The sequence below is a fragment of the Pangasianodon hypophthalmus genome, chromosome 12, assembly GCF_027358585.1.
Source record: "Pangasianodon hypophthalmus isolate fPanHyp1 chromosome 12, fPanHyp1.pri, whole genome shotgun sequence".
NCBI classification, from domain to species: domain Eukaryota; kingdom Metazoa; phylum Chordata; class Actinopteri; order Siluriformes; family Pangasiidae; genus Pangasianodon; species Pangasianodon hypophthalmus.
Window position 1 is genome coordinate 20,275,852 of NC_069721.1, and position 25,729 is coordinate 20,301,580.

General features: G+C 39.0%; 1 protein-coding gene across 11 annotated transcripts in view; it reads left to right on the plus strand.

Moving 5' to 3' along the window:
• The window catches only part of ryr2a (ryanodine receptor 2a (cardiac)), a 180,298-nt gene that overhangs the window by 39,417 nt on the left and 115,152 nt on the right, over nt 1-25,729 (plus strand). For all 11 annotated transcript variants that reach the window (XM_053238392.1, XM_053238395.1, XM_026915121.3 and 8 more), the window contains exons 2-3: nt 13,117-13,236; nt 15,729-15,833. In XM_053238392.1, the coding sequence (XP_053094367.1) occupies nt 13,117-13,236; nt 15,729-15,833 (225 nt within the window). The remainder of the gene's footprint in view (nt 1-13,116; nt 13,237-15,728; nt 15,834-25,729) is intronic.

The following is a 25,729-nucleotide window of genomic DNA, read 5'->3' on the forward strand; positions in this document are numbered from 1 at the left end:
ACTTTTGTTTTGTTTTGTTTGTCGGGCAGTGTAAGAAAAACTGTTCCTTAAGGTTCATTACATCACAGCGTGGTTGAGTTCTCGAATCTGATTAGTCAGAAGGTGTACATTATTTTTGTATAGAAGCACAGGTACAACATGATCGATTGGTTTATATTAATGCACTCTTTCTAAGACTTTTTATCCATAATAAAGGGTTGTTGTTTAAAAAAAGTAAATAGCTAATTATTGATGTGGTGACGTTTTCTGGCATGTTTATGGAAGAAGTCTTGGCTGTAAGTGCTGTGTAACAGTCAGTGTTTGCCAGCTTAGGAAAGTCTTTAGGAGAGAGATGTTTATATAACGGCACTCCACTGCACGTTGTGCCACATCACACCCCCTCCGGCGTGCATTATTTTCATATAATTTTTGTATAACAACATGGCGTGTCCTGTGTTATTTTAGAGGCCAGTTTTTCAGTGAAAGCAATCTCATAATTCCTATGTGCTGGGCGTGTTCCATGAAAAATCCTAATTGTAGTTACCATCACTGTGGACTACGCTTGCTAGGTTAGATTTGTGAGCGATTGCTTGGTAGATCATTCAGACTTTTTTTTTTCTGGAAGGATCAAATTACATCAGCCTTGTGATTGGTGATGGTGAAGTTTATGTCAGTTTACCTAAAATTAGCCCCACACACTTTTTTACTAGAGAAATCCTGGTTCATGTAGGCAAAATGCCTAGCATGTTTGCTAGTGCATGCTAGTGCAAGGGTGGGTATTTGTTTGCTGCACTAATACACACAGATGGAGGAGGCTAAATTATTAATGATGGGCTTTTTTCACTATACACAGACATGACTTTTTGTTTTCGTTTTATTTTTATTGTTTTGGAGTATCATTGAATCATTTATTTATTAGTCTACCTTGTGTATGTATGAATGTGGAGAGAGAGAGAGAGAGAGAGAGAGAGAGAATTGGGAGTTAGCAGGGGAGGATTTCTTGGCAGAAAGAATTTATCCATTTATCCCTTACCAAGGAAAACCATTCTGTTGAGCTTCTGCTAGTCTCTCTCTCTCTTTCTCTCTCTCTCTCTCTCTCTCTCTCTCTCTCTGTGTCTCTCTCGCATACTCTCTCACCCTCTCTCATTCATTATATAACTCGATTATGGCCGGGGTTCAGGGTTGCAGCATCATTTGTCTTTCGAGCACACACCCACTCAGAAAACCACCCACTGCTCTGACTCAATACAGGCCACACATGCATACACACACATACACACAAAATAAATGAGTGCTGTGAAATGGCTGTAATTTCATCAGAAGTCCTCCGCAGGTTCATATCGAAACCTCATCTTGAAACTCCATCGTGAGAGAGAAAGGTGGCAGTCAGTAAGCATGACACGAGGCATTTGAACTTCAACTAATTTTCAATATAGTTGAACTTAGTTCAGTTTGATTCAGTTCCATGTAAATGACATTTGCTTTGTATTGGTTTTTGCGTGTGTATTGATATAAATGACTTACATTCTGGAGCAGTGCTGCACATTTTATCACAAAGAAGAAAGCAAGAAGAATAAACTTGATTAATAATTTACTAATACTAAAATAAAATCATCTATAATAGTTATTCATAATATGCCGTACACTACTTTGTATAGGATATTTTCCATACATTGTGTAATTGTACACTAGAAATCTTTCCTGAAAGAATAATAGTATAAAACATAGTATAGTAATTAGTAAAATCTAATATGTCATTATTATTATATATTATTACATTGCGTAATTGTTTAGCAATAATATTTCATGTATCAGAGGTATATTTCCGCCATGAATTCCCTTTCCAGCAGTTGTGGATGTGTGTTTGTGTGTATTGGGGTTGTGTGGTTTGTGGCAGTATTTACTGCTGAAAATATGTGTGATATTTGTGATGCCGAAGACAGTGATCTCCGTCCATTACCCCCATTACAGCCTGTTAGGATCTGTGAGGTTGTGTGTCGGGTTTTGGCTTTTAGTCCGGTGCTCCATTGAGCCATGTTGATTGGATTGTCTGTCTGCAGAATAATGGCTTAAAGTGTGTATGTGTGTACGGTGTGTGTTAGAGAGAGCAAGAGAGAAGATGAGGAGCGTGAAAATAGTGAGCAAAAAACTGAGCCACTCTGCTTATTGTTCACTAGAACAAGGGTTCTTAACAGGATCCTCTTTATCTTTTTGAACTCCACTATAGCATCATAGACAGAAAACTAGATCTCTGTTGTACAGGCTGTGTGAGGAAGGCCTCTCAGATGCACTCTGCTAAATGTGGTGCACACTGATATCACGACTCGCATGCCACAGTGTTATCACTACAGCACTAACACTGCACATGTGGTATTCCAAGCTGTGCCACTGGCATCCCGCTTCAACCACAGTCCAGTCAGCCGCTGACGGCATGTGCAACTGGTCACTATGTTAGACGTCTCTCTTATTCATCTACCCAGTAAGTGTAAAGAAAGTACGGAATAAAACACTTAGGGGCATGCTGTTATAAGAAAATAATCCACAACGGGGTGGTGTGGTATGTCCCATTGAGTTACTGTTACCACTTATTTCATGCTATTATTAACAGCATGTCTCAAAGTCTTTTATTCCTCTTATTCTACAGCAATTTGCCAACTACATGCTTATAGCTACATTTATACGACAGTGTGGCTGAATTCTCCAATCTTATATATCTTGTATATCTCAGAATTATTTTTGTATAACCGCACGGCTCGGACAGTTCTGGCTGTAACATAAACGATAGGTTTATATCAAGGCATTCGTTCAAGTACGTTATTGTTTCTATAGTAGCAGCTCGTACACAGGGACGTGTACAGCAGAGGCTCCATGTAAAACTAATAATAAACATTTTTAATAAAAGCGTATAATTGTTTATGTGGAAAAGTTTTTTTTTTTTTTTTTTTTTAAGAAATGTTTATGTAACATTTATGGGAGGAACCTCGGGTGTAACAGTCACAGTGTTTGGAAAGTTTCCCAGCACAAGAAAACCTTCAGGACAGAGGAGTTTACGATTTTTTGTTGCTCAGTACAATGACAAGCTGCATTTTGCATTTCAGTGTGTGTGTGTGTGTGTGTGTGAGAGAGAGAGAGAGAGAGAGAGAGAGAGAGAGAGTGTAACATGGACGTTGCATGTAAACCATTAAAATGTGTGACACGTTGTTCATTAATAAATTAAACATTGCACTTGTTTTCAAATTGGTGTGGTAAAAGCGGAATAACACACTCCAGACTGTGCAGTAACAGTAAAATAACACACTTTGGGGTGGTGAACTGTATCACACAACCCCATCGTGTTTTATATTCGCCGTGTGTTGTGTGTTATTCCTTACTTATTGGTGTGGAACATAAGCCAGACAAGTTAGTTTCTGTTATCACTTATGTTAAAGCAGCTATAAACCGTTACGTCACCAGCCTCCCTTTGTTTTTTTTTCCTCTCTTGTCCTCCGTCAAGAAGACTTACCTGCAGCATACTGATGCTTACAACTCATGAGACTTTTTTTATAAATGATAAATAAACGTATCCTTACAGCAAGTTTCACCATATAAACATTTAGATATTTTTCTTTGTTTAATAACAAACAAAACTGTTAATTATTAGCCTTAGATTATAGTAGATTGTCCACCATACAAGACCCTGTGGATGAGTTGTTCCTATAGAAACGATAACGTGTTATTCTGAGCGCATTAATATAAAACACATTACAGGCTGCACCTCTGTCAGAACTGCTGCTGGAAATTAAATACTTACTGACCAGTCAGATTCGAGAAATGTAAAGGCTGTGTAGTATACAGATCTATACTTCTGCTATCCTTCACCAGTGTTTTACTTTCTGACCACAGCATCGATGTTCTCAGTCTAGCAGTGGCACTGAGGGAGGGGTGAAGGTTCTAGATAAAACCTTGCATAGTTACAGTGTACATGGTAACAGAACAGCTTTAATGTGCCTTTGTCCCGCCAGGCAGGTTTGTGAGACAGAAATAAGGGCGTCTGAGACTGACAGAGTGAATAATCAATGGCTTCAGTATCACTATGACTCCTAAATCACGACTGTCTGGCACTGATACACACACACACACTCACACACACACACACAGTAGGTGTTTCATCCATACGTTTTTCTTTTCCTCTCCAGTTTTCAGTTCTTATGAAATTGTGTGTGTGTGTGTGTGTGTGTGTGTGTGTGGTTGCAGTATGTGGTCAGTGCTTTGTTTTAGATGGGGAATCATTAATGTCTTCTCTCCTCTCCTCTACCCTCCCCCCCTTTCTTATCTCCCGTCATTCATTTTGCGTGTGTGTGTGTGTGTGTGTGTGTGTGTGTATGTGTATGTGTGTGTTACTGTTCCTTTGTGTGAGCAAGAAGGTCATGTCATCTTACTTTAATAAGATTAGCTCCTATAGTCACACACAGACACCTCTATAGCTCGGACACTGGACAGAATTGTGTGTGTGTATGTATGTGTGTGTGTTAACTTAATAATACTGTGACAGCATGGTCCCATTACATTCCAGGAAGTGTAAGAGTGTGTGTGTGTGTGTGTGTGTGTGTGTGTGTGTGTGTGAGAGAGAGAGAGAGAGAGAGAGAGAGAGAGAGAGAATGTGTGTGTATCGCTGTGCTATTGATTGTGAAAATTCCTATCTCAAGTGCATTAGTATAATGTATGCCCTATTTGTGTGTGTGTGTGTGTGTGTGTGTGTGTGTGTGTTTGTGCATGTATCTGTGCTTCTGGGTATGTGTGTTTGCCTGTCTGTGAACCTTTCAAATTTTCTGCTGTAGATGTGTGTTACAAATAAGCCCTGCTTCTGATCCTGCTCTCTCTGCCTCTCTGAACACAAACACACACACACACACATGCACAAAGCAGAACCTACTATAATAACATGCTATCAGCAGTTGCAGACCAACCAAATTAGTATGTAGTGGCTAGAAGGATTGATGACATGTACTGAATGTCATCATGCGAGAGAGAGAGAGAGCTGAAATATAAAGAAAAATGAGAAGGAACAACAATAACAAGCAAGTATAATTAAACTTAAACCTGGTGAGGTATAGTATAGTATAGATCAGTTGTACTTGTGCAATGTTATATGGATTCTCAGGACAAGGACACAGTAGAAGGTTGTATTTTTTTTTTTATCACCAGTGAGATTGAGTGGAGTGTCACAGGGAGAATTGCTCCTGAAATGATGACACTGAGTGACAGGAGCTGTCACTCCAAAAGAAAAAGGGTCCGCTCTTAAACGGTCTCACTTGCTATCCTCAGCGATAAGACTGTACTGCCTGTAGTCGTGTTGTCTGTCTTGCCCTGCCGTATGATGATTGACGTGTTTTCTTACTTACTGTATTAACACACAGAGCTTCACACACTCAGCCTGACTCAACAGGGTCTGGCAAATGGTTTTAATGCATGAGCAAATCCCCCCTAAATAAATGGGCAAATCCCCACATCCACGCTCCAAAATCTAGTGGAAAGCCTTAACAGAAGAGTGGAGGTTATTATAATGGCAAAGAGGGAATAAATCTGGAATGAGATGTTCATCAAGCACAAACTTTTGCCCATATAGTGTAAATTTGTTATTTATCATCCACATACATTTTTATGTTTGCGTACAATGACCACTTTATGAACCTGTGCCTCATTTCCTCTAGATTCATGTTGAATGCAAATATGTGAAAGTATAATTTTAGATATGGAAAGCAGTACATATGTATGAGTCACATTAAAGAAATAGAAAATCCTGCCACCTCTACAGCAAATGTAGTTAAGGTTTGCTTCTTAAGTTTCACACTGTTAGTACTATTAGGGCTATTAGTCTAATCTAGTAAAGGAAGCTTATAGATATAGATATATACAAGGATGTGCTTCCTCTCAAGTTTGTTGAGGAAGAGGAGTTATGCAGATTATAAAGCCTGATTGTAAAGCTCTCTTCTCATTAAAAGAGATGTTTACTAGCAAAGAGCAGTTCCTATTCTTTTGAAAGCAAGAGTGATTGAGTGCTAGGTCAAAAAGACATTCATTCAATTAGAAATCTGAGTACTGAAGTACTGAAAGTAATTTTTTTTGTGACTACATACTTAACCAAAATGTTCATTATGCTCAAATGCTCATATGAACAACCAAGAGTATAATTCCACCCCTTGGAAACTCAGAAAGCCACCAAGAGCACCGCTGTGAGAAAGCCTCCAGTGCACATACAGGCATGCTGCTCTCTGCTGCAGCTTGTACCACACAGCCCGCGATGCTGCTGTTCTCCATTTCAGCACTGCTGTGTGCTGCGTTTACATCACAACAACGCAACACACACTTGCAGAGCATCAGCACGCAATAAAGTAAGAACAAAGAGACAGTTTGTTTGTTTAACATAGCTAGAAAAACTACATATAAGTACTGATAAATTATGTATGTTACTATTTTAATAGGAATCATATGAAGGACATTTCTATGGATTTCTATGTGTGATTCTGTACATGCTTACAAACTCTTCAGGTGGAAAGAAGCAAAGCTACACAATCTGCCCAAGAATGTGTAATGAGGGATTAGAGAGAGGAGATTTCTTTTAATCCATATCCATCTAAGCATAAGTCAGAGTCAAGGTCAGACAGCTGCTGCATCACTAACACTTCAACCTGATTGTGTGTGAGAGAGAGAAAGAGCGAGAGAGAGAGAGAGAAAGAGAGAAAGGGGTTTAGAGGCTTTCCTGCCCACACACAGCACTGCAGAGGCGTGATGCTGAAATCCAAGACGGCTTTCCACTACCTCAGAGATACCAACCCCACACACACACACACACACACACACACACACACACACACACACACAGATGGATCTCTTTAGGATCTTAGTGTTGCTAGTATGAAAAATTCTTTATATAAATATGTCTAATGTTTTTAAAGTTCCTAGATATTTAAAATATGTCAGAAATTTTTACCTGAACTATTCACGTTTTATCTGTAAAGGCCAGTTCATACAGGATGCTTCGCATTCAACGCAAGCCAAGATCTCATTCAATTCCACTATAACAAGCATTTCAGTCCACACTGGCTGCACCAGAGGCACGTGCCACCCTTGTTTTATGCTCCGTGCCTTCTTTTTTTTTAATTTCACTCACACTCAAGAGTGAAGCAGAAATCACAACACACTACAGACAAAATAGGCTTTTTCCCCCCTCATCCTGTTCTTGTATAGTGACTTACAACCTGAGGGACATTTATACAGGAAACTAAGAAGGAAGTGAGCAACAGGTGAGTGTAATTAGTAAAAGAGAGACAGGAGGCCGTGAGAGGTAGGCGTGGCTGAGAGTTGGGTGTGTCTGGGAGGTAGGTGTGGTTGTCAGCAGGGGATTCTGGTAGCACTTGAGCAAGGCTTATTGGATTAATTATTAATCTTTAAACAGATCTCTGAAAGCAAAAGAAATTTGTCGACTCATAACTGATAATTGAACGTCGAAGTTGCCAAAACCGTTTAAATTTGAAGTGCACTGTTGCTATTGCTCCTGCCAGTAATAGCCCACTACCAAAACTCTCTTCCAGCCTCTATACGTGCTTTCCAAATTCCTGGTTCAATCCTGAGCTCAGGCTACTGTCTCTGTGTAGTTTCACATTTATTCCTTGTGTCCGTGTGGGTTTCCTCTGGGTACCGGGGGGTTAGGGTTAGGGCAGCACTAGCACTGTCTATATGTTCTACACACACACACACACACATATACACAGAGACAGAGAGAGAGAGAGAGAGAGAGAGAGAGAGAGAGAGAGAGGGGGGGGGGGGGGGGATCTGAAACAATTCTGTACATATGTTGATATATGTAGACACATAACCAGTGCTCTCTCTCTCTCTCTCTCTCTCTCTCTCTCTCTGGTTCTCTCTCTCTCTCTCTCTGGGTGATTATGTGGTTAGAGGAGGACAGTGTTTTTGATGGTTTGTGAGGAGAGGGCGGCTGCAGGCTGTCTTAAATCACACCCCGCACTGATGCAATCTCTCCCACACAAACACACACACAAACAAACACTCTGGTACACACACATACAACCCCCGCTCTGGCTGAATCATTGCAGTGTCTCTTGATGGTTTACAGGGGGACACAAGCAGGGATTTCCTTACGGAGACGATCTGGCGGCCTGCCAGGGATGATGGGCCGTATCGCCCTCGTAATTACACAAGCTGCTCAGACCAACACACGCAGACACACACACATACACACACACTGCTGCATAGAGAGAGAGAGAGAGGGAGAGGTGTGAGGCAGTAGTGATTAAGTGTATGCTGCAATGAGTGTTATCTAAATGCACTGAGCTGTGGATCATAAATGTGATCTACACTACAGTTTCTATACACAGAGTGCAACGTGTGTGTGGTTTTTCTTGTCCCATCTCTGGAAAATAATTTTCTAATCAACCAAGTGAGAGTATGGAGTCCCACTGTGAGTGTGCTCACTCAGCTCTTTTAATATTACACCATGTACACGAAAGGAAGAAGTGTCGTCACAGCCATTTTGCTAAACAGGCCTTTTGTGTGCTTTTAAAACACATTCACTGCTCTATGTGCTCAGCACATGTTTGCTCTTTTTTTTTTGTTAGATATAGACCTTATGGACTGTTTGAGAGATGTGACAATGTTAATGTTGACTTGTCAAGACAATGTGTACAGTTTCATGGGGTCTGTAGGCTACTACATGATTCAGGGCTTTTGGATTTTCTTTGGACATTATTTAAATGACTGCTTATATAGTTAGTTGAATGTTGTTAGCTGTTAAAAAAAAAAAGTCCATAAAAACAGCCTCCATAAGAAACAGCTTCACATTTACTTAAAAGAGAAAAGCAGCTCCAAACAACCAACTAGATAAATTAAAAGTAGGAGTTTTGAAGCCAGGTGAAACTCCAAATAACTTTTCATGGTATTACAGTTGCTATAGAATTCAAATGCTTAAAAAGAGGTTAAAAAAAGCCAAACCGAAATAAAACAAAAATAACGGAACCCAATAGAGATGGGCAAAATGATGATATAATATCGATATTAACATAATACAATAATACAATACACAATACACTTCCCGGAGATATTACATGAATTGTGTTTTTTTTTGTCTAACTTTTTTTTTTTTTTTTTTTAAGAATAGCAATGACAAACTCTGATTGGAAACAGCTGATTTGATGTTAAAATTTTGTACTGAATCTAATAACAATTGTAATGTATTTTTTTAATATTTATTATTATAAGCCATTAAAATGATTTTAATGTATTTAATTTGAACCTTTTCAGTTTACTTATAGACATAAAATACATTTTAGCCATAAAAGTTTTTGTAGGTTTTTTTTTCAAGATACATATCATGTATCGTACCAAAAGTACGATGTGATATTTTTATAATACCGCCCTCCTCTTTTGTGATGAAGCCTGTTCGTATATTTGCATCATGATGCAGACAGGGGGGTTATGGGTAATCATAGGGCACAGAGGCACACAGACGCAGAGACTCATGCACACACTTCCGTAATCTTAACATTGCATCGTGCACATTGACACTGCTGGTATTGGGGCAAGTGCTGATTGGCTGAGGTGGGTAAGTTGTGTCAAGACGTTCTGCAGGGTTTCATTGAGGGTTTCAGAGTAATGTTGCCGGTATAATGATTTAATCTTACTGCAAACCTGGCAGCACTTTTATGCAGCGCTAAAATGAGCATAAAGCATCTGGAAAGTGCTGATGTGCAGTTGGGGGGATTGAGCAGGAGCTCCTCACATCAGCACGGGCAAGAAAATGCATGCTCACACATAACTATGTTTTATTTATGTCGAGTTGAATAACTATATAACTAAATCCACACATTTTTGTCTTTGTTGTTTTACTTTGGAGAAAATCTGAAAAAATCCCAATCTGTCCGCTATCTGGTCAGATCCACTACTTTGCTGCTTCTCTATTCATTCTGCAGTAACTTGACTTTTATTAAAGTTTTCATTTAATGTTCACCTTTATTTATTGTTTATTTTCATGTTCATGTTACGTCCAAGTATGATGGCAGGCACTGTGGCCTACACCCTCACGTGTTCACAAATACACAGACGCTGCATGGTGCAGTACGGGGTGTGATAAGTGCTTTAAGGTAGGTGGGTGCTGGGCCATTTTTGGCTTTGTAGGCAAGCATCAGTGTGTTAATTCTGATGCTGGCAGCTACAGGAAGCCAGTGGTGGGAGCGTAGCAATGGGGAGGTGTGGGAGAATTTAGGAAGGTGAAAACGAGTCGTGCAGCTGCATTCTGGATCAGTTGCAGAGGTGGAATGGGGCTCAGAGGCAGACCTGCCAGGAGCGAGTTGTGGTAGTCCCGTCTCGAAACGACAAGGGACTGAACAACCTTGCACCTGAGTGGCCTGTGTGGATAGAAATGGACAAATCCTTCTGATGTTGTAAAGGAGAAATCGGCATGAGCGTGTCAGATTAGCAATGTGAGAGGAAAAAGGACAGTTGATTGTCCATGGTTACCCCACAGTTGCTTGCAGTGACAGAATGTCAGAGCTGAGAGTTTTCCAGGGAGATCACAAGATCCTGACATGGGGATGAATCACCTGGGATGAACAGCAGTTCAATTTTTCTGGGATTAAGTTTAAGCTGATGAGCTGCCATCCATGATGAGATGTCTGCCAGACATGCTGAGATGTGAGCAGAAACCTGAGTGTCTGAGGGTGGGGATGAGATGAGTGTCATCCGCATAGCAGTGGTATGAAAACCCATGTGAGGATATGACCTCACCGAGGGCCTTGTGAGACACCAGTGGAGAGTCTATGGGTGATTTAGCAGCTAATAATGCTTGTTGAGCCTTGAGAGGTGTAAATCCTGAGGGATGTGTGCGCTGGTGCTCATTCCTAATCAGTCATTATTTTCCTGCCAAATCTCATTGACATGTGTTTCAAAGTTCAAAGACAAAGAAGCAAAATGGCAAAATGGAAGCTATGAAGGCAGTAGTGATCAGATGTACAAACATATAGACAACTACAACTTTGAGTCTATGTCCATATTTAAATGCTATCAGAAATAATGTAAGATCCCAAATAAATTAATGGAGGGACTGCATTTATTTCATCTGTGTAAATTAATAGGATGTTTACCTAACAGGATGACAGGAATAATATCAGAAATCCAGAACGATGTCTTAAAATTCAGAGATATTTTACTGATTCTTAGACAGTTATATTCATAAAATAAAAACACTGACAGTTGATATAAGCTGAAAAGCATTGCGGTCTGCATGTGTTGGGGTGGTGAACATTCTTATCTGTGTGTTCTTGCACTGGTTTTGTAAATATAATATAATAGAGCTGTAATATAATTACAATATAATCTAACATATCTGTAAATATCATAAACATGCATCAATCACACAAAGTTCATTAATCCACTGAGAGTTTTTCACTTTCATGCTGCGTGGCAGTTAAATCTTTCGAAAAGTTTCGATTTTAACCAACGCCACATTACAGTCAGACTCAATAGGCTACACACTGAACTATCTCCCAAGTGTTGTTTAGATTAATGGCATATACTGCACAAGATTTTTGTGTTTCTTGCTAAAAAACATGACCATGCTGCACAAAAAATGATTATTTTTATTTTAAACGACTACATGCTGTCTGTATCTGGTGTAACAGGAATGAAATGGTATTAATATTCAATATCAAGTTAAAATCTCCTGCGACCTCATTTACATCCACATTTGAGAACCTATGACATGGTCTGAATACCCAAACACAAGATACCATTGCCTTTACTGAAAGGTTAATATTGTGTGTGTGTGTTTGTGTGTGTTTGTGTGTGTTCTCTTCTTTCAGGCCTAAATAATAATTTGCTTTACATCTTGACTTGCATCTGCTGTATCTCTCCATCAACAGTAAATGTTTGCTTTCACAGTGAACAGCTGGGTGCACAGTTGTCAGTGGTGTGTGTGTGTGAGTGTGTGTGTGTGTGTGTGTGTGTGTGTGTGTGTGTGTGAGACCGTGTGCCACTTTGTAGTATTTTAATAGATTCTCATCATTTTGTTGGTGCAGTTTAGTTTAATGTGTCATCATTAAACAGTGTTGATGCATTTTTTTGTGTTCTTTTCGTGCATATTTACTCCATATTTGTGTGAAGAATTGCTTAGAAACTAAAACAGAAATTGAATGAAAATTGGTCACTTGTTCAAAGTTGTGTATTAGGAGACCAGACTGCTTTTGGCATGAAATTATGCTCATGTGAGATTATATTCATTCTGAGATGTTTCGCAGTGTAGTACATTTTTATATGTGAATACATGGCCTTTATATTAGCTCAGGAAACGTATAGTTTTCCAAAACCACAAATGCCTTGAAGTAACTTAATACAAAACTGCTTGTTTAGTAGGAGAAAAATATCATATTATGATTCTCGAAGGCAGAAATTGTTTACTGATATATATGTCTACCAAAATTAATACATTTTGTTTTTTTATATTAAAAAACCTTTTTATCTTTAAAAAAAACCAAAAACATAACACGGAGACTGAAAAGGTGAAAAAAAAAAACACCCTGGAAAACCTTTAAATATTTTATCATTTTAAAACTATTTTAGTTTCACATTAATTTAGCTGCTTCCAGTCTGTTTGTGTTTATTTTTTATGTTAAAATGTATTACAATATCGTATCTAAAAAAGCGTATTATGACCTTTATCACAATATTGATTTTATATCATTATATTCCCTTCCTTATTGTTTAGTCTCAAAAATTTTGATAACTGCTTAAATCTGATTTAAGATGGTGTCAAAATCCACATAAGCAAATCCGTTTTAGATACAGAGCAGCTCGAACATGAGCTGTTGATGATTTAAACAGGGTGCTAAACTGGAGACTATGAGCTCCCATTATTTTTTTTTTATCAGTGTTAACTTCATGGCACTGGTACAGAACTTAAGATGCAAACTTTAGAACAAATTTGTCGTCTGATTAAATTGAGCGAAACTTCTTTGAGTTTTGCTTTAACACTGATTGTGATACAGGCAATGATTTGAGAAAGACTTGAACAGTAAAATGTCACTGTTTAACCTTTACTTTTATATGGCTGACAGTGATAAATGTGTGTGTGCGTGTGTGTGTTTTTAGGACGATGAGGTGGTGTTACAGTGTTCTGCTACACTGCATAAGGAGCAGCAGAAGCTCTGTCTGGCGGCCGAGGGCTTCGGGAACCGACTCTGCTTCCTGGAGTCCACCTCTAATTCAAAGGTACCTAATTCTCACCATGTCTCACCAGTCTCATTCACCTTACCTAATATTAATCTTACTTAGCCTAATTTTCTCACCCTGTCTAACCTTGTCCATCTCTTCAGGTATTTCTCTTAGTCTGTATTAACTCACATAACTAGCTATCTAGCTCACCATATGTTATTACATTACCGTATGTTACCTACCACTTTTTTAAGTCTAGTCAGTTAGGTTTCCAGGCAACCGGACCACGGGACTGGACAGCACATTTGAGCTCTTATTGCCCAGTGGGCTAGCTAATAAATATATCGTTTGTCCCTCCTGCTTCATCTGTCCACCATTTAGCTTCATCTAAGCTTTAATCAGAATCAGAATTAGCTTTATTCGCCAAGTGTGTGCCCAGACAATTAACAGACAATTAAGCTTTATTGCATGTTTTAAAAAAATGTATCTTAGTCTCACTTTATTGATGTGTCTTACACATAAAGTTAAAATATATAGAGAGAGCACACTTGAGCATTTGTGTGTTATACCTCATACACACACACACACACACACACACACACACACACACATATATATATATATATATATATATATATATATATATATATATATATATATATATATATATATATATATATATATATGTGTGTGTGTGTGTGTGTGCGTGAGTGTAATTGCTCTGGTGTCCAGGATGTATTCCTGCCTCAATCTCTCCATCCAGATCCCAGATCCACTGCATCCCTGGCCAGGATAAAGCGGGAAAAGCAGTAGATAGAAGGAGGGAGAGACAATGCATGAGGGAGGAATTACGATCTAGCATGGCACTCATGAGACTTACGATCTATCATCGCACATCCTTTATCCTCTATACACAAATCAATAAAAGCAACTGGAAAGGGGTCGGCCTAGTAAAGGAGGATAAATTAAATCTCCTTCTCGTAATAAGAACATAGATTATCTAAATAATGCAAGTGGGTCCAAGCAATTGTGCACAAATTACATAGACCGGAATGTGTGTAGTTTCTTGTTGAAAAATGAAACACAAGCAACTGAACAGATCTCAGCTGATAGCAGATCACTTCTCCAATGAGAGAAGACCTGAGATGGGTTACTTAGCATGATTTAGTTGGGTTCATAATCACACAGTTTATACCTCGGCAGGCAGTGAGGCTGATCTGTTGATCAATCAATCTGTTATTAAACATCCATCATTAGCCTTATGTTGTCAACTAAGACACTACTGGAGCTGCTGCTAATGTAGTTACCAAAAAAGAAATCCTCCAAAAAATCCAGACATTTGTACATTCTCATGCTTAAAACATAAGAATGTATTAGGCATGAGAGAGAAGTCATCATGATACAAAATACTGGCAAGAATTTGCTCCTCATACCATGTATTGTGATATTTCCATTTAACATTTACTAAGTGCTCTACCTCTACTTGCACACTAGTCTGCAACAGCAGAGATAGCAGCATGCAGAGCATGATTTTGCGAGTGGAAACTGAACTTCCTCAAACCATGCTTACTTAATAGTTCAAAAAGTTAAACTAATCAGAAGGAAGCGTTAGGGCACACATATCAAACACAAGGCCTGCAGCTTTGTTTCATTTGGCCTGCGTTAACTTGGAAAAAATAATACTGAAACAGAGTGTAATACTCTACTGCTCAACATTTTCACACTCTCCATGATTCACAGTAGAGCCGTAGCATAGCCATCCAAAAGGCAGTCTTAAACCGGTGTACGTACGTGCACTCCGGTTTCTACTGCAGCTGGCTTGTCTGAAATGCAGGTCAAAATCAACACCTGTGTGCTGCGCTTGATGTAAGTCATGTCCGCGTCTAAAAACAATTAAGAAGCACGGTGTGTGTTGTGCTGGCAGTGGCATAGCCAGAAATTAATTTTATAGGGATGAGGAAATATACAAAATAAAATCACAACTGTTTTCCTGATCTGTACAGTTAAATTGGTAAATGTGACACCCTGTGCATTTAAGATGGATGACAGACAGCTGTAGGAGTGGTGATGACACTAAATTGTTAATCATTCAAGGCACAATGTACCATAAAACAATCTTTCAATGTTAATAATGTTGCCATGAAATACTTATGACACTGAAAAAGATTAAAATAGCATGTTAATAATAGAGGAAATTTACACCTTATATTATAAGGTATCTGATCTACTGTTCTTACAATACAATTTATTAATATTGGAGTGGTTTGATTTGTTGTCACTGCAAAATAAAATGTGTTAAAATTTAATATTTTAATTTGTGTCAATATCGTCTCATATAAATATCATCTTGTGCCAATAACCCTATATCGGGATGTCTTGTATCATGGCTTAATGTATTGTCTCATAGTATTTATTTAAAATTAAGATGACACAAGCACTGACGGAGCGAATGTGTAAAGCAGCCCCTGGTCCACCATCTCATTATTATTTCAGCTCTGTGATGAATTGACGCTAAGAGAAGTGACTTAATTGGAAGTGTCTGTTTCCAGAATGTTCCTCCAGACCTGTCGATATGCACATTCGTGCTGGAGCAGTCACTATCCGTGCGTGCTCTGCAGGAGATGCTGGCCAACACGGAGGAGAAGGCTGAGGGGGTAAGTCACCACCAGCATGCTAACCGTCCCTGGCTCTGCTGGGTAATATATTCTACTGTCTTATACATGCTTCTCTGGTCTATATCCCTTTTCAAAGACACATTTATCACCCAGGATGAGCTGTTTAGACAAAAGTCATATTTTGTTCTATTTTAATCCACATTCACGTATAACAAGGTGTTTATTAAACACACATTCAAATTCATAAGGAATAGATGTGTATTAGGGTTTTTAAGCAAATAGCAGTCAAGTTATAAAAATTACTGTAGATTACTATAAGTGTTACAGTTCTTAATTTTAACTGAACACGTGTTTTAATGTGTAATTAAAGGGTTTTAAGTGACTAAAAATATCACTGTGACATAAAAACTTTTCATCATCAAGTGTTGCAGGGAAAAGAAATAATAATCAGCCATTTCACACTAAAAAGCAGTTAAAGTAGTAAAATAGTAAAATAATGATTTAGTACGGTGTAATTCTCTTTCAAACATTATTTTATAAAAATCGCCTCTCTGTCAGTCGCGTGAAGAATGTATCTTTCTATCTTAAAAGAACAAAGTGAATGATGCTGAAATATGATGCGTGGATAAACAGCTCTGAGTGGAACCCCTGAGCATTCATCTTGTAATTACCGTACGGCAGCCGTCACACCAGGCCTAAAGAAAACAAGCGCAGATGCTGGGGCCACGTCTTTCTTTTTCTGCCCCACGGACACCATGATGTCTCCTGGCACACTAGGAGCACGGCCTGATTTTACCTCTCCCAGAAAGATATATGAAGAAGACTCTGATGTGACCACTGTTTCCGTCTGATATGTCATGAATCCGGTAATATTTAGATCGTGTGTGCAAACACACAAAGTTGTCTTTCACACGGGCATGGCTGTAATCTTTTTTTCTGTTGCTGTGCAGGATGAACAAGAAAAGACAATGCAAGAAAATCAGAATGGAAAAGAAATGAAAGAACCAAAGAGAGAAAGGAAACGAGTGGAAAAACAAACAAAAAAAAAAAACAAAAGAGAAAAAAGAGTAGAAAGAATTAAATAATATGAAAAAAGCAGATAGAAAGAAAAAAGAAAGAAAGAGTAGAAAGTCAGGGAGAGAGGAGGGGGCTACAGCACCTGTGGGTGGGATTTTAAAACAGAATTGGTTGCTGATTGGTCGGCTGTGAAGCTGACTGTGACATCACCAGGTAACAGCTGGAATTCACACTGGTTGGGGAAAATGGGGAAAAAATTAAAACTTCAAATATGTTAGAAAAGATTTTTTGTTTTGTTTTTAACGAACAGATTGTTCACCTCTTATTTAATTTTAGAGGTAAAGAGATGAGGGGTGATCAGTGGATGTTAGGTGGCACTAGCGGGTTTATCGCAGTTGAATTATTTCCTGCTTTAGAATTTGTCTGTGAATTATGCTTCTACACTATGCTCTGTTTTTCACACCCCGCTCTGCTTCCAGTGCATCAGCAGTCCAGTCACACGGTCACAGAGACACACACCAGTGTGGGTTCAGACTTCGGGTTGTTGTGTTGGTATCATGCCTTCCTTTTTTATTCTGAGAAAGAGATTGGGAGGCAGGTACTCTCTTCTCTTGTCACTGGTCAGTGCTAATGAGTCAAAAACTAAACATGGAAAATGAGAGAGTGAGAGAGGAATTAGAAGGTAGGTAATCTCTGCTCTTGTCACTGGTCAGTGCTAATGAGGAAATAACAGAGAATGGAAAATAACAGAGGGAGAGAGAGAGAGAGAGAGAGAGAGAACGAAGGCGGAGCATCCATGTGAGACAGTGATGGCACAATTATTAACCAAAACTCATTTCCAAACAGTTTCTCTCCCCATTCTCTCCTCTCCACTCATCTCACCTACTCCCTCTCTTCTTCATTCCTCTCCCCATCCTCTCCTCTCTCCTCCTCTCCACTCCCCTTCTCTTCTCCTCCCTATTCTCTCCTCTCCTCTCCTTTCCACTCCTCTCCCCATCCTCTCCCCATCCCCTCCTCTCCTCTCCTCTCCTCTCCTCTCCACTCCTCTCCCCATCCTCTCCTCTCCTCTCCTCTCAACTCCTCTCCCTATCCTATCCTCTACTCTCCCCATCCCCTCCTTACCCCATCCTCTCCTCTCAACTCCTCTCCTTATCTTCTTCTGTCCCCATCCCCTCCTCTCCTCTCCTCTCCTCTCCTCTCCCCATCCTCTTCTTTCCCCCCTCCCCTCCTTTCCACTCCTCTCCTCTCCCCATCCTCTCTTCTTTTATTGTTTTGGATTCAGTGGGCTGTGCTGCTTGATTTGGGAATTGCTGCATGTTTCATACACAGAGGTAAGGATCAGGAGAGGGAGGATGGAGAGAGAGGATGGTATCAGGTGAAAACCTATATAACGCAGTGTGTGTGTGTGCTTGAGCACGCATGTGCACTTGAGCTGGATGAATGATGTGAATTAGAGGAAACAGAGACACCACAGTGAGCGTAATTTCACCGAGTCCAAGAGAATTGTGAGGACTGCGCCAAGACACCCACCCACACAGACTTACACACACACACACACACACACACACACACACACCTCACTCTTACTCTGTCTCTCTCACTGTCTTCGTGAGTAGTAAGTACCGCATGCACTCCTTTCCCGTTCCACATCCCCTTGATTTAGCTGAATTAAAAGGCGTCAATATTTCAACAAAGGTGGAGCTTTAAGAACTTTTAAACTATTAAAATAATCTGTATAGAATAATAAATTGTTCAGAATGCACAGTGACTCCCCAAAAAAACCATGAGCAGTGGTTTAGGAACATCCCTTATACTCTCATAAAGAATACATTGATCATAAACATGCATTAATATGCAAATTGGAAATGCTTCATGTCCTCCTAACATGTAGGAGGCTTAGTGATTTATTTAATGGTAGCCAATCAAAACTGTGTGTTCCTTGCTAACACTACTAACACTAAGCTAGCTTAGCACACAGGTTCTGTGGTTAAAGATTTGCAGTTACCATGTTGTCGACCGCTACTAATAATCATACCAGACAGTGAGAAGTTCAAGACATTGAGCCCGTTTTTTGCGATCACAAAATGAACTCGTATGTAATGCTCCCCAAATTGATATGTTAAAAACATCACTGCTTTAAATAAAAAAGATGCATTTTTAATGCTGTGTTAAAAACTGTAAACCAAACACAATTCAAGAGAGTAAGTTACATTTGATTAGCCAAACACAAACATGATTTTATCCTCCCAGTAAATTGAGAAATGTTCTGCTGTTTGCTACTGAATGTAGTTACAGGTTTTAATCACACAACAAAATACTTTACCTAATGTTAGCTTACTTGTTAATAGCTGCTTAATGTCAGCTAATGGTAAAGACATAACATTAATGTTAGCTAGGCTTACTGGTTAGCTGGCTAATGTTAGTACAGAGCTGTTTTCAAGCTGGCTAGCTTAACTATGACTAGTGTATAATGCTAGGTAGAGCTGAAGAAATGCAAAATCAGGCTAATAGTGATGCAGCATGAACGAGTTTGAGTTTGACTGATCAAATGGAGCGTAAGCTCCTCCCTTGTTGACCGGGGGTTTCCTGTCACTTTGCAAAATCAGGACATGGTTTGCAGAATTCAGTAAGTTTGTGTGTGTTTGGTTAGCATTGCCTCTGGTGAGTTTGGGAAAGATGTAAACTGTATGACCTTAAAACTCCATCTGTAAGCTGCCTCATTGGCTTAATGAGTAAGCAGTTAAAAGCTGGTTTGCCACGTGGCACTGGTTTCTTCTACTTCTGGATTCCAGATGATTGAAAATCAAACATTTCTGTTTAATCACTGAACTTGCAGTGTGTGAAAATAAATGTTTTTATTAAGGTGTAAAACAGTGCAGGAAAAAATCAGAGACAGCTCATATTTCTTAATGACGCCTGTCTCACCACTCAGATGAAACAATAATGGCGTTAACAAAATTTTTTCAGCATATAATTAATTCAGCAATTACCTTCCTCAAAAGCGGCTCTTCATGGGAGACGGTGGATATATGCGTATTCAGAGCTGTCTGAGCTGATAAAGCGGAAACTCTCAGCTTAAAAGGTGAAGCGGAGTCATTTATGAAACGATAGCTGGGTAATGAGATCTCACTGCCAGTCACTGTGAGCAATTACCCACATGGAATCAGCAAACATTTTCATTCATTAGTCGCTACTGAAGCGTTTGTGGAGCTGACACATGAGGGATCAATAATGAGTGAGAGAGAGAAAAGGAGAGGCTAGCTCCAAGCTGCAGAACATACATATACATTTGGACTTACATGTACAGCATTTAGCAGACACAGTAATCCAGAACGACGTACAGAAGTGCTTTATGGTCTTCATCACAAACTTGCTACTTAAATAGGTCAGAATACACTTAATGTAGATAATGCATTAATGTAAAACCCAGTTTGAGAGTTGAGAGATCAACTAAGAACAGTGCACAAGGCTTTTTTAGTCCACTTCTTCTTTTCTTTTTTTTTTTTTTTTTTTACATTCTTTGTGAAACGTTTGGACCTTACTCTTTACTTGAAGATAGACAGTGTCTCAGCTGTTCAGACAGCCAGGGGACATTCATTTCACTGCCTGGGTGTCAGAAGAGAGAAGAATCTGAGGCATGTCTTGCTCGTCCCTTGAAGGATGGTGGGTCAAGTTTGAGGCTTGCTAGCGGCCCGAAGGTAGGTAGGAGCTGGTCTCTTTTTGATTTTGTACCCAAGTATTTGGATCTGATATTGGAAACATGTGGAGAGAACAAGAAGTTGAGCAGCTGTATTCTGGATCAGTGACATGCTTCTGCCAAGAGCGAGCTGTGGTAGTCCAATCTTGAGATGACAAGTTACTGAGCAAGCACCTGAGTGACCTTTGTAGATAGAAATGGCCAGATGGGCCTAACGATGTAAAGGAGAGAAGGTTAGTCGTCCAGAAGGTTGTTGCACTGGCAGGAGCTCTACAGTAATGGGGATGCATCTCCAGGTATATTCAGTATGTCAGTCTTGCTGGGATATTTCAGCTTCAGGTGATAAGCTGACGTCTATGACGAGTGGTCTGCCAGATATGCTGAGATTCGTGCAGAAAAATGAGTGACTGAAAGTGGGGAAGGAAAGGAGGAGTTGAGTGTCATCAATGCTGTATGTTATGAGGATATTACCTCACTGAGAGAACGGATATAGAGCTTTTTGGTTTTTGATTGCACTAAAGAAGCCCTTCCTTAGAGCTTCATGCAAAATGCAATGAATTTCACCAACTCTCATTGGAACTACAATTAGATTTATTATTATTATTATTATTATTATTACATTACAAACTACACTATCACACAACAGCTACCAGCCAGGGTCGGCGAAGGACGTGCTTCCTCCAAGTCACCTGAAGCCAGCTGACCACATCTACTCGAGCTACTGCTCATGCAATGTCAGGGGGCAGAGTAACACACTCTGAGCACTATCTACCCTCTTCCTCATACATGAGCTCACAGACACTCATGATTGGCTAGTGTTGCTGTGATTTACAGGGAAGAGTGAGTATGCCACCCCTCCCTACCTGAGAGTATGGCCAGTTTTGCTCTCTTGGACTCCGAGCCATGGATAGGATCAGAATAACAAGACTGCAGTCCATTATGAGATGATGACTATGCCTTTCTTTGTCTGAAGGCTACATCCTTCATAGTGAGACCATGAAAGAAATTTGAGCATTGTTTGTCAAACCAAAACCGTCATCATCCAGTCACTGACGCCTATCTAAACAACAGCTTATTTCAATAATATAAATAAAGATCTTCTTTGTGTATTGTTTGTACTTGAACTACAGCAGGTAAACTATTGTTCAACTGGTTGAGTAATAACAGAATGAAGATTCTTGGGATTGAAGTGTCCATTTTTTTTGCTTTCTAAAACTTTAAGCAAATGTTTCTCTTCACTTCACTTTGGAACGATCCTACGAAAAGTTTGCTGTGAGCTACAAAGTGCCCAGAATGGACACCAGCTTAAATTGTGCTTCAAAAATGTGAATCTGTTTGGCCAATATGGCTGCCACCTTAAAGTTACAATGTTTCAGCTATAAAGTGAAGTTTTGTTCATGTGTATAGTGTCACACTCTTTCCTAAACCACAGCAGCAGATCACTGTGACTACTGCAAATCTGGATGGATGCAGATGTTTTAGCATTGTATCTCCAGTATAAAGCTAAAGAAGCAGGCCCTTTACACCAAATGTATTGGCTCATTGATTACAGTTGGGGTACACGCAGAATTGTTTACATTTAATATTTTGCCAGTGTGTGCTACAAAACTCCATCATTATCAGCCATTACAGAATTCTGTGAATATACAGCATTATTATATAGTATTTTTATTCTATATTGTTATATGTGAAGAGTTTGTGGTGACACAGCTTTATATACACAAGACACGCTGAGCTGTCTCTAAAGTAATAACTGTAAATAACCTTGAATTTGCCTGCTTTTGATTTTTCACTGTTCATATGCTTCATTTTCACTGCAGCACATTTTAATCCAAAAGCTATTAGTATGCCTCAGAATCTGTTGCAAATACTAACCATCTCTCATGCTTTCGAAGTAGTTGTTTTATCTCTTATTTTTAATAACCTGCCAGATTCTGTGTTGCTTTGATGAATATATCATGACTTCATCAAAGTGTTTTTCATTACGGTGGTGGGCAGAGTTATTTCTCATCTATGTATTGATTTTTTATTTCTTTTCGCTTTAAATGACCCTGTCATTTGTGTTGTTGCCAAGCGATGGCTATGGCATCAGGGTGTCTGATTCCAGCAGGGTTGGGGTCAGCATTTTTTAGATTAATAGAGAAACTTTTAAAATAGCCACTAATGAGATTAAATAACTCAATCTTGCATATAGATCAGTGTTAAGAAATAATTATTAAATATTCATATAATAATGGATAATAATTAATACATAATATAGAATAAATGCTAAACAATTATGTCAGTATTCTTAAAAAAAAATGAAGTAATGTTTAAAATAATAATAACAATAATGATGGAATGGAATTTCAATTTTATGTGTATAAAGGAGTATTTCCAAAATGTTAAGAAATTGCTAAATTACATCTTGCTAACCTTGAAAAAGGATTCTTACTGAAACATTTTTGTTCACCAAAGAATACAACAGATCCTCTTCTTCAATTCTGATCACCTAACTAAAGGTACAAAAGACATACCCTTGAGCGAAGCACCTCACTGACACCCCAAAACCCCAGTTTAGTGCATTTCTTTCTAAAAGTATATTAGTATTTTGTCTTTTTTTTTTTTTTTTTGTCTAGAGAATGTCCAGAGCTTGGGTGCGACCTCAGCCCTGCACCTCTGAACCCTTCAGCATGCCTTCTCGCTGACAGAGCCCAATCTCTGTTTCTCTAAAAAACTTCCGAGCAGTGTGGAATTAAGACCTCTTATGTTTTGCCTCTTCTTTGTTTTGCCTCTCTTCATTTCCACAGCAAGTAGATGTGGAAAAATGGGTATGTCTGCATTTATATGCACGCAAAGCATCAGCCAGCTCTGACAACCCTGTTCACCTGCCAGTCATCTTTCAGGCAATATTCTGCATCAAAGCTGAGCTGCACATACCCATCCACCCACCCACACACACTCTCTCTCTCTCTCACACACACACACACACACAAAGCAGCAACATCCTCTCATGCACCTAGGTTTACAGTGTCAGCTTGAGATGTGTCACCCACAGACTGTCTAAGAGAAATTGAATATATTACGCACTAAGCTGACCAAAAACCTCTCATTGGCTGTATACATCATGTAAAACAAAAGTGTGTGAAGGCTTCTTCCTGTGAAATTAAATTGTTCTTGGCCATGTCTAGTAACAAAATTACCATGGACTCTAGCAGAAGCTAGAATAGAAGTTTGTACCGTGAGAATTGACCCAGAATATTGTCTGAAGATAAAGTTCCATAACATCATCCCATTTTTGTGTTTAGTCACAACTCATTCTACATCATACAAAAACATTCCTCTACATGATCTGGACTGAATGTGAATGAGCCAAAAGGCTACTCATGATTAGTCTGCCTGTGAGCATGACTTTGAGTAGGACATGTTCCTGGATCCACGTCTGTTTTCTTACTTCTCGTACTTCAACCACACATCAGGGTGACCTCCTACTCCTCCCATTACTGAGCTGCTTCCTCACCATATCTACCAATAAAACATACTCTGATTTTATATTTGAGTACTTGTATCCTGTTTACTGATCAATATATACTGCATATTATATGCTATCTTCTTTCAGGAATATCTCCTCCTGAAAGAAGTCACGTTCACCTCTGTCTTATTGAGGCTTGAATGTGAAAGAGCATGGAGCATACGCACTTCTCATTTTCAGGAGTTCAGTGTGACCCTCACGAGTTTTGAAAAGAAGTATCACTATATAAAGTGGAAGCAGTGAGAAATACATTAACGCCATTTCTACATCCTGTTAAAAATGACCATAACTTCTACCGTACCACTTCAGCTGATGCTTTTATGTTGCATTACACTGCTTAGTGTCCCTTAAATGTCATTGCCTTCTTCCCTTGCTTTTCTGTGCTGGTTCTTTACTGTATCACTTCTTGACTTTATTGACTCGCTTTGCAGATGGCTGCATGCCTGCTTGTCTACCCTGATCAGGGTCTGTTTGAGGGTCACAGACCACAGAAGGCATGTCTTTAAGGTCATATGAACAGCTCTTTGAATTTTAATTAGTAGTGGAAGCTTCAGAAGCTTAAGACAGTTTTAATAGCTGAGTTCTGACTAGCCTGTCATTATAGTGGGGGAAATGAAGTTTCAGGGCTTGATGGTAATACTGCTTACTTTTAGTACTTAATTAGCTTACATATCTCACTGCTGCTTGCAATATGTATGAATTAATAAAAGGGGAAATGTTAGGAATTTACCAAACTAGCTAACTATTAGTGGTGCACTTGAATAGAAAGAATCCAACAAGCATGTGAAGGCAGCAATATATGGAAAGTTGGGCATGTTATTGAGTCTGTGTATGGAAACGACAGTGACTCTGAACAGCCTTGGAAGAATGTGGGCGTGTCTTTGGTATTTATATATGTGCATACATTTAACAGATTTTGTTATCCAGCTAGACATGTTTTTGGAGAGGAATTTTAAGATATTCTTTTATGAATGTTTAAAATCTTCAGTGCTAATGTTAGTTAGCTGACATCAGCTACCTTGACAGGGTTTAGAAAGCTCTTTTTGAAGGATTGGTACCTCTTGAGAAATCCATGTTATAAAGTTCGTGTTCATGTTATAAAGGCTCCAAGACATGCCCAGCTGTCCTACTCAAAGACACGCCCACTAGACCTTACTTAATTTTTAATGTCTACAATGTCTCCTGCTACCATATGCTTTTGCATTTTTTTTTTACTGTTTATATGCACGTCGTCATTTTTTTTTATGCTGTAACACCCATGTCTTTGCAAGATAGTAGAGATGTAGAAGTGATGCACAGTTAAGCCTCATGAGAGTCTCAGCTCATGAAGTAACACCATTTTAGTGCAAACGTTAGGAAAAATGATAATATTCATTAGAAGTCGATCAGAGAAGGCTGAAGTATTAGTAAAGCTATAGATTGATATGTTTTATGTAGTTCTAATGATTGAAAGGGCTACTTAAACAATAAATAATATTTAGATAATTTTCTTCTTACACCAAATAGTCAATCAGCCAGATTTCTTTGGCCAAATAATTTCTAAAAAGGCAAAATAACTTTTTATTTATGTATATTGTCAAAGAGCTTCTGGGGGTAAAGAGAAAAAGCAGATATGAACTTTTTTTTTAGCCACGTTTCATTTCCTCTTTAGGTTTGGTGATTATTTAGCACATTTTGTTGGCATTTTTCATTATTAACAATATTTATACT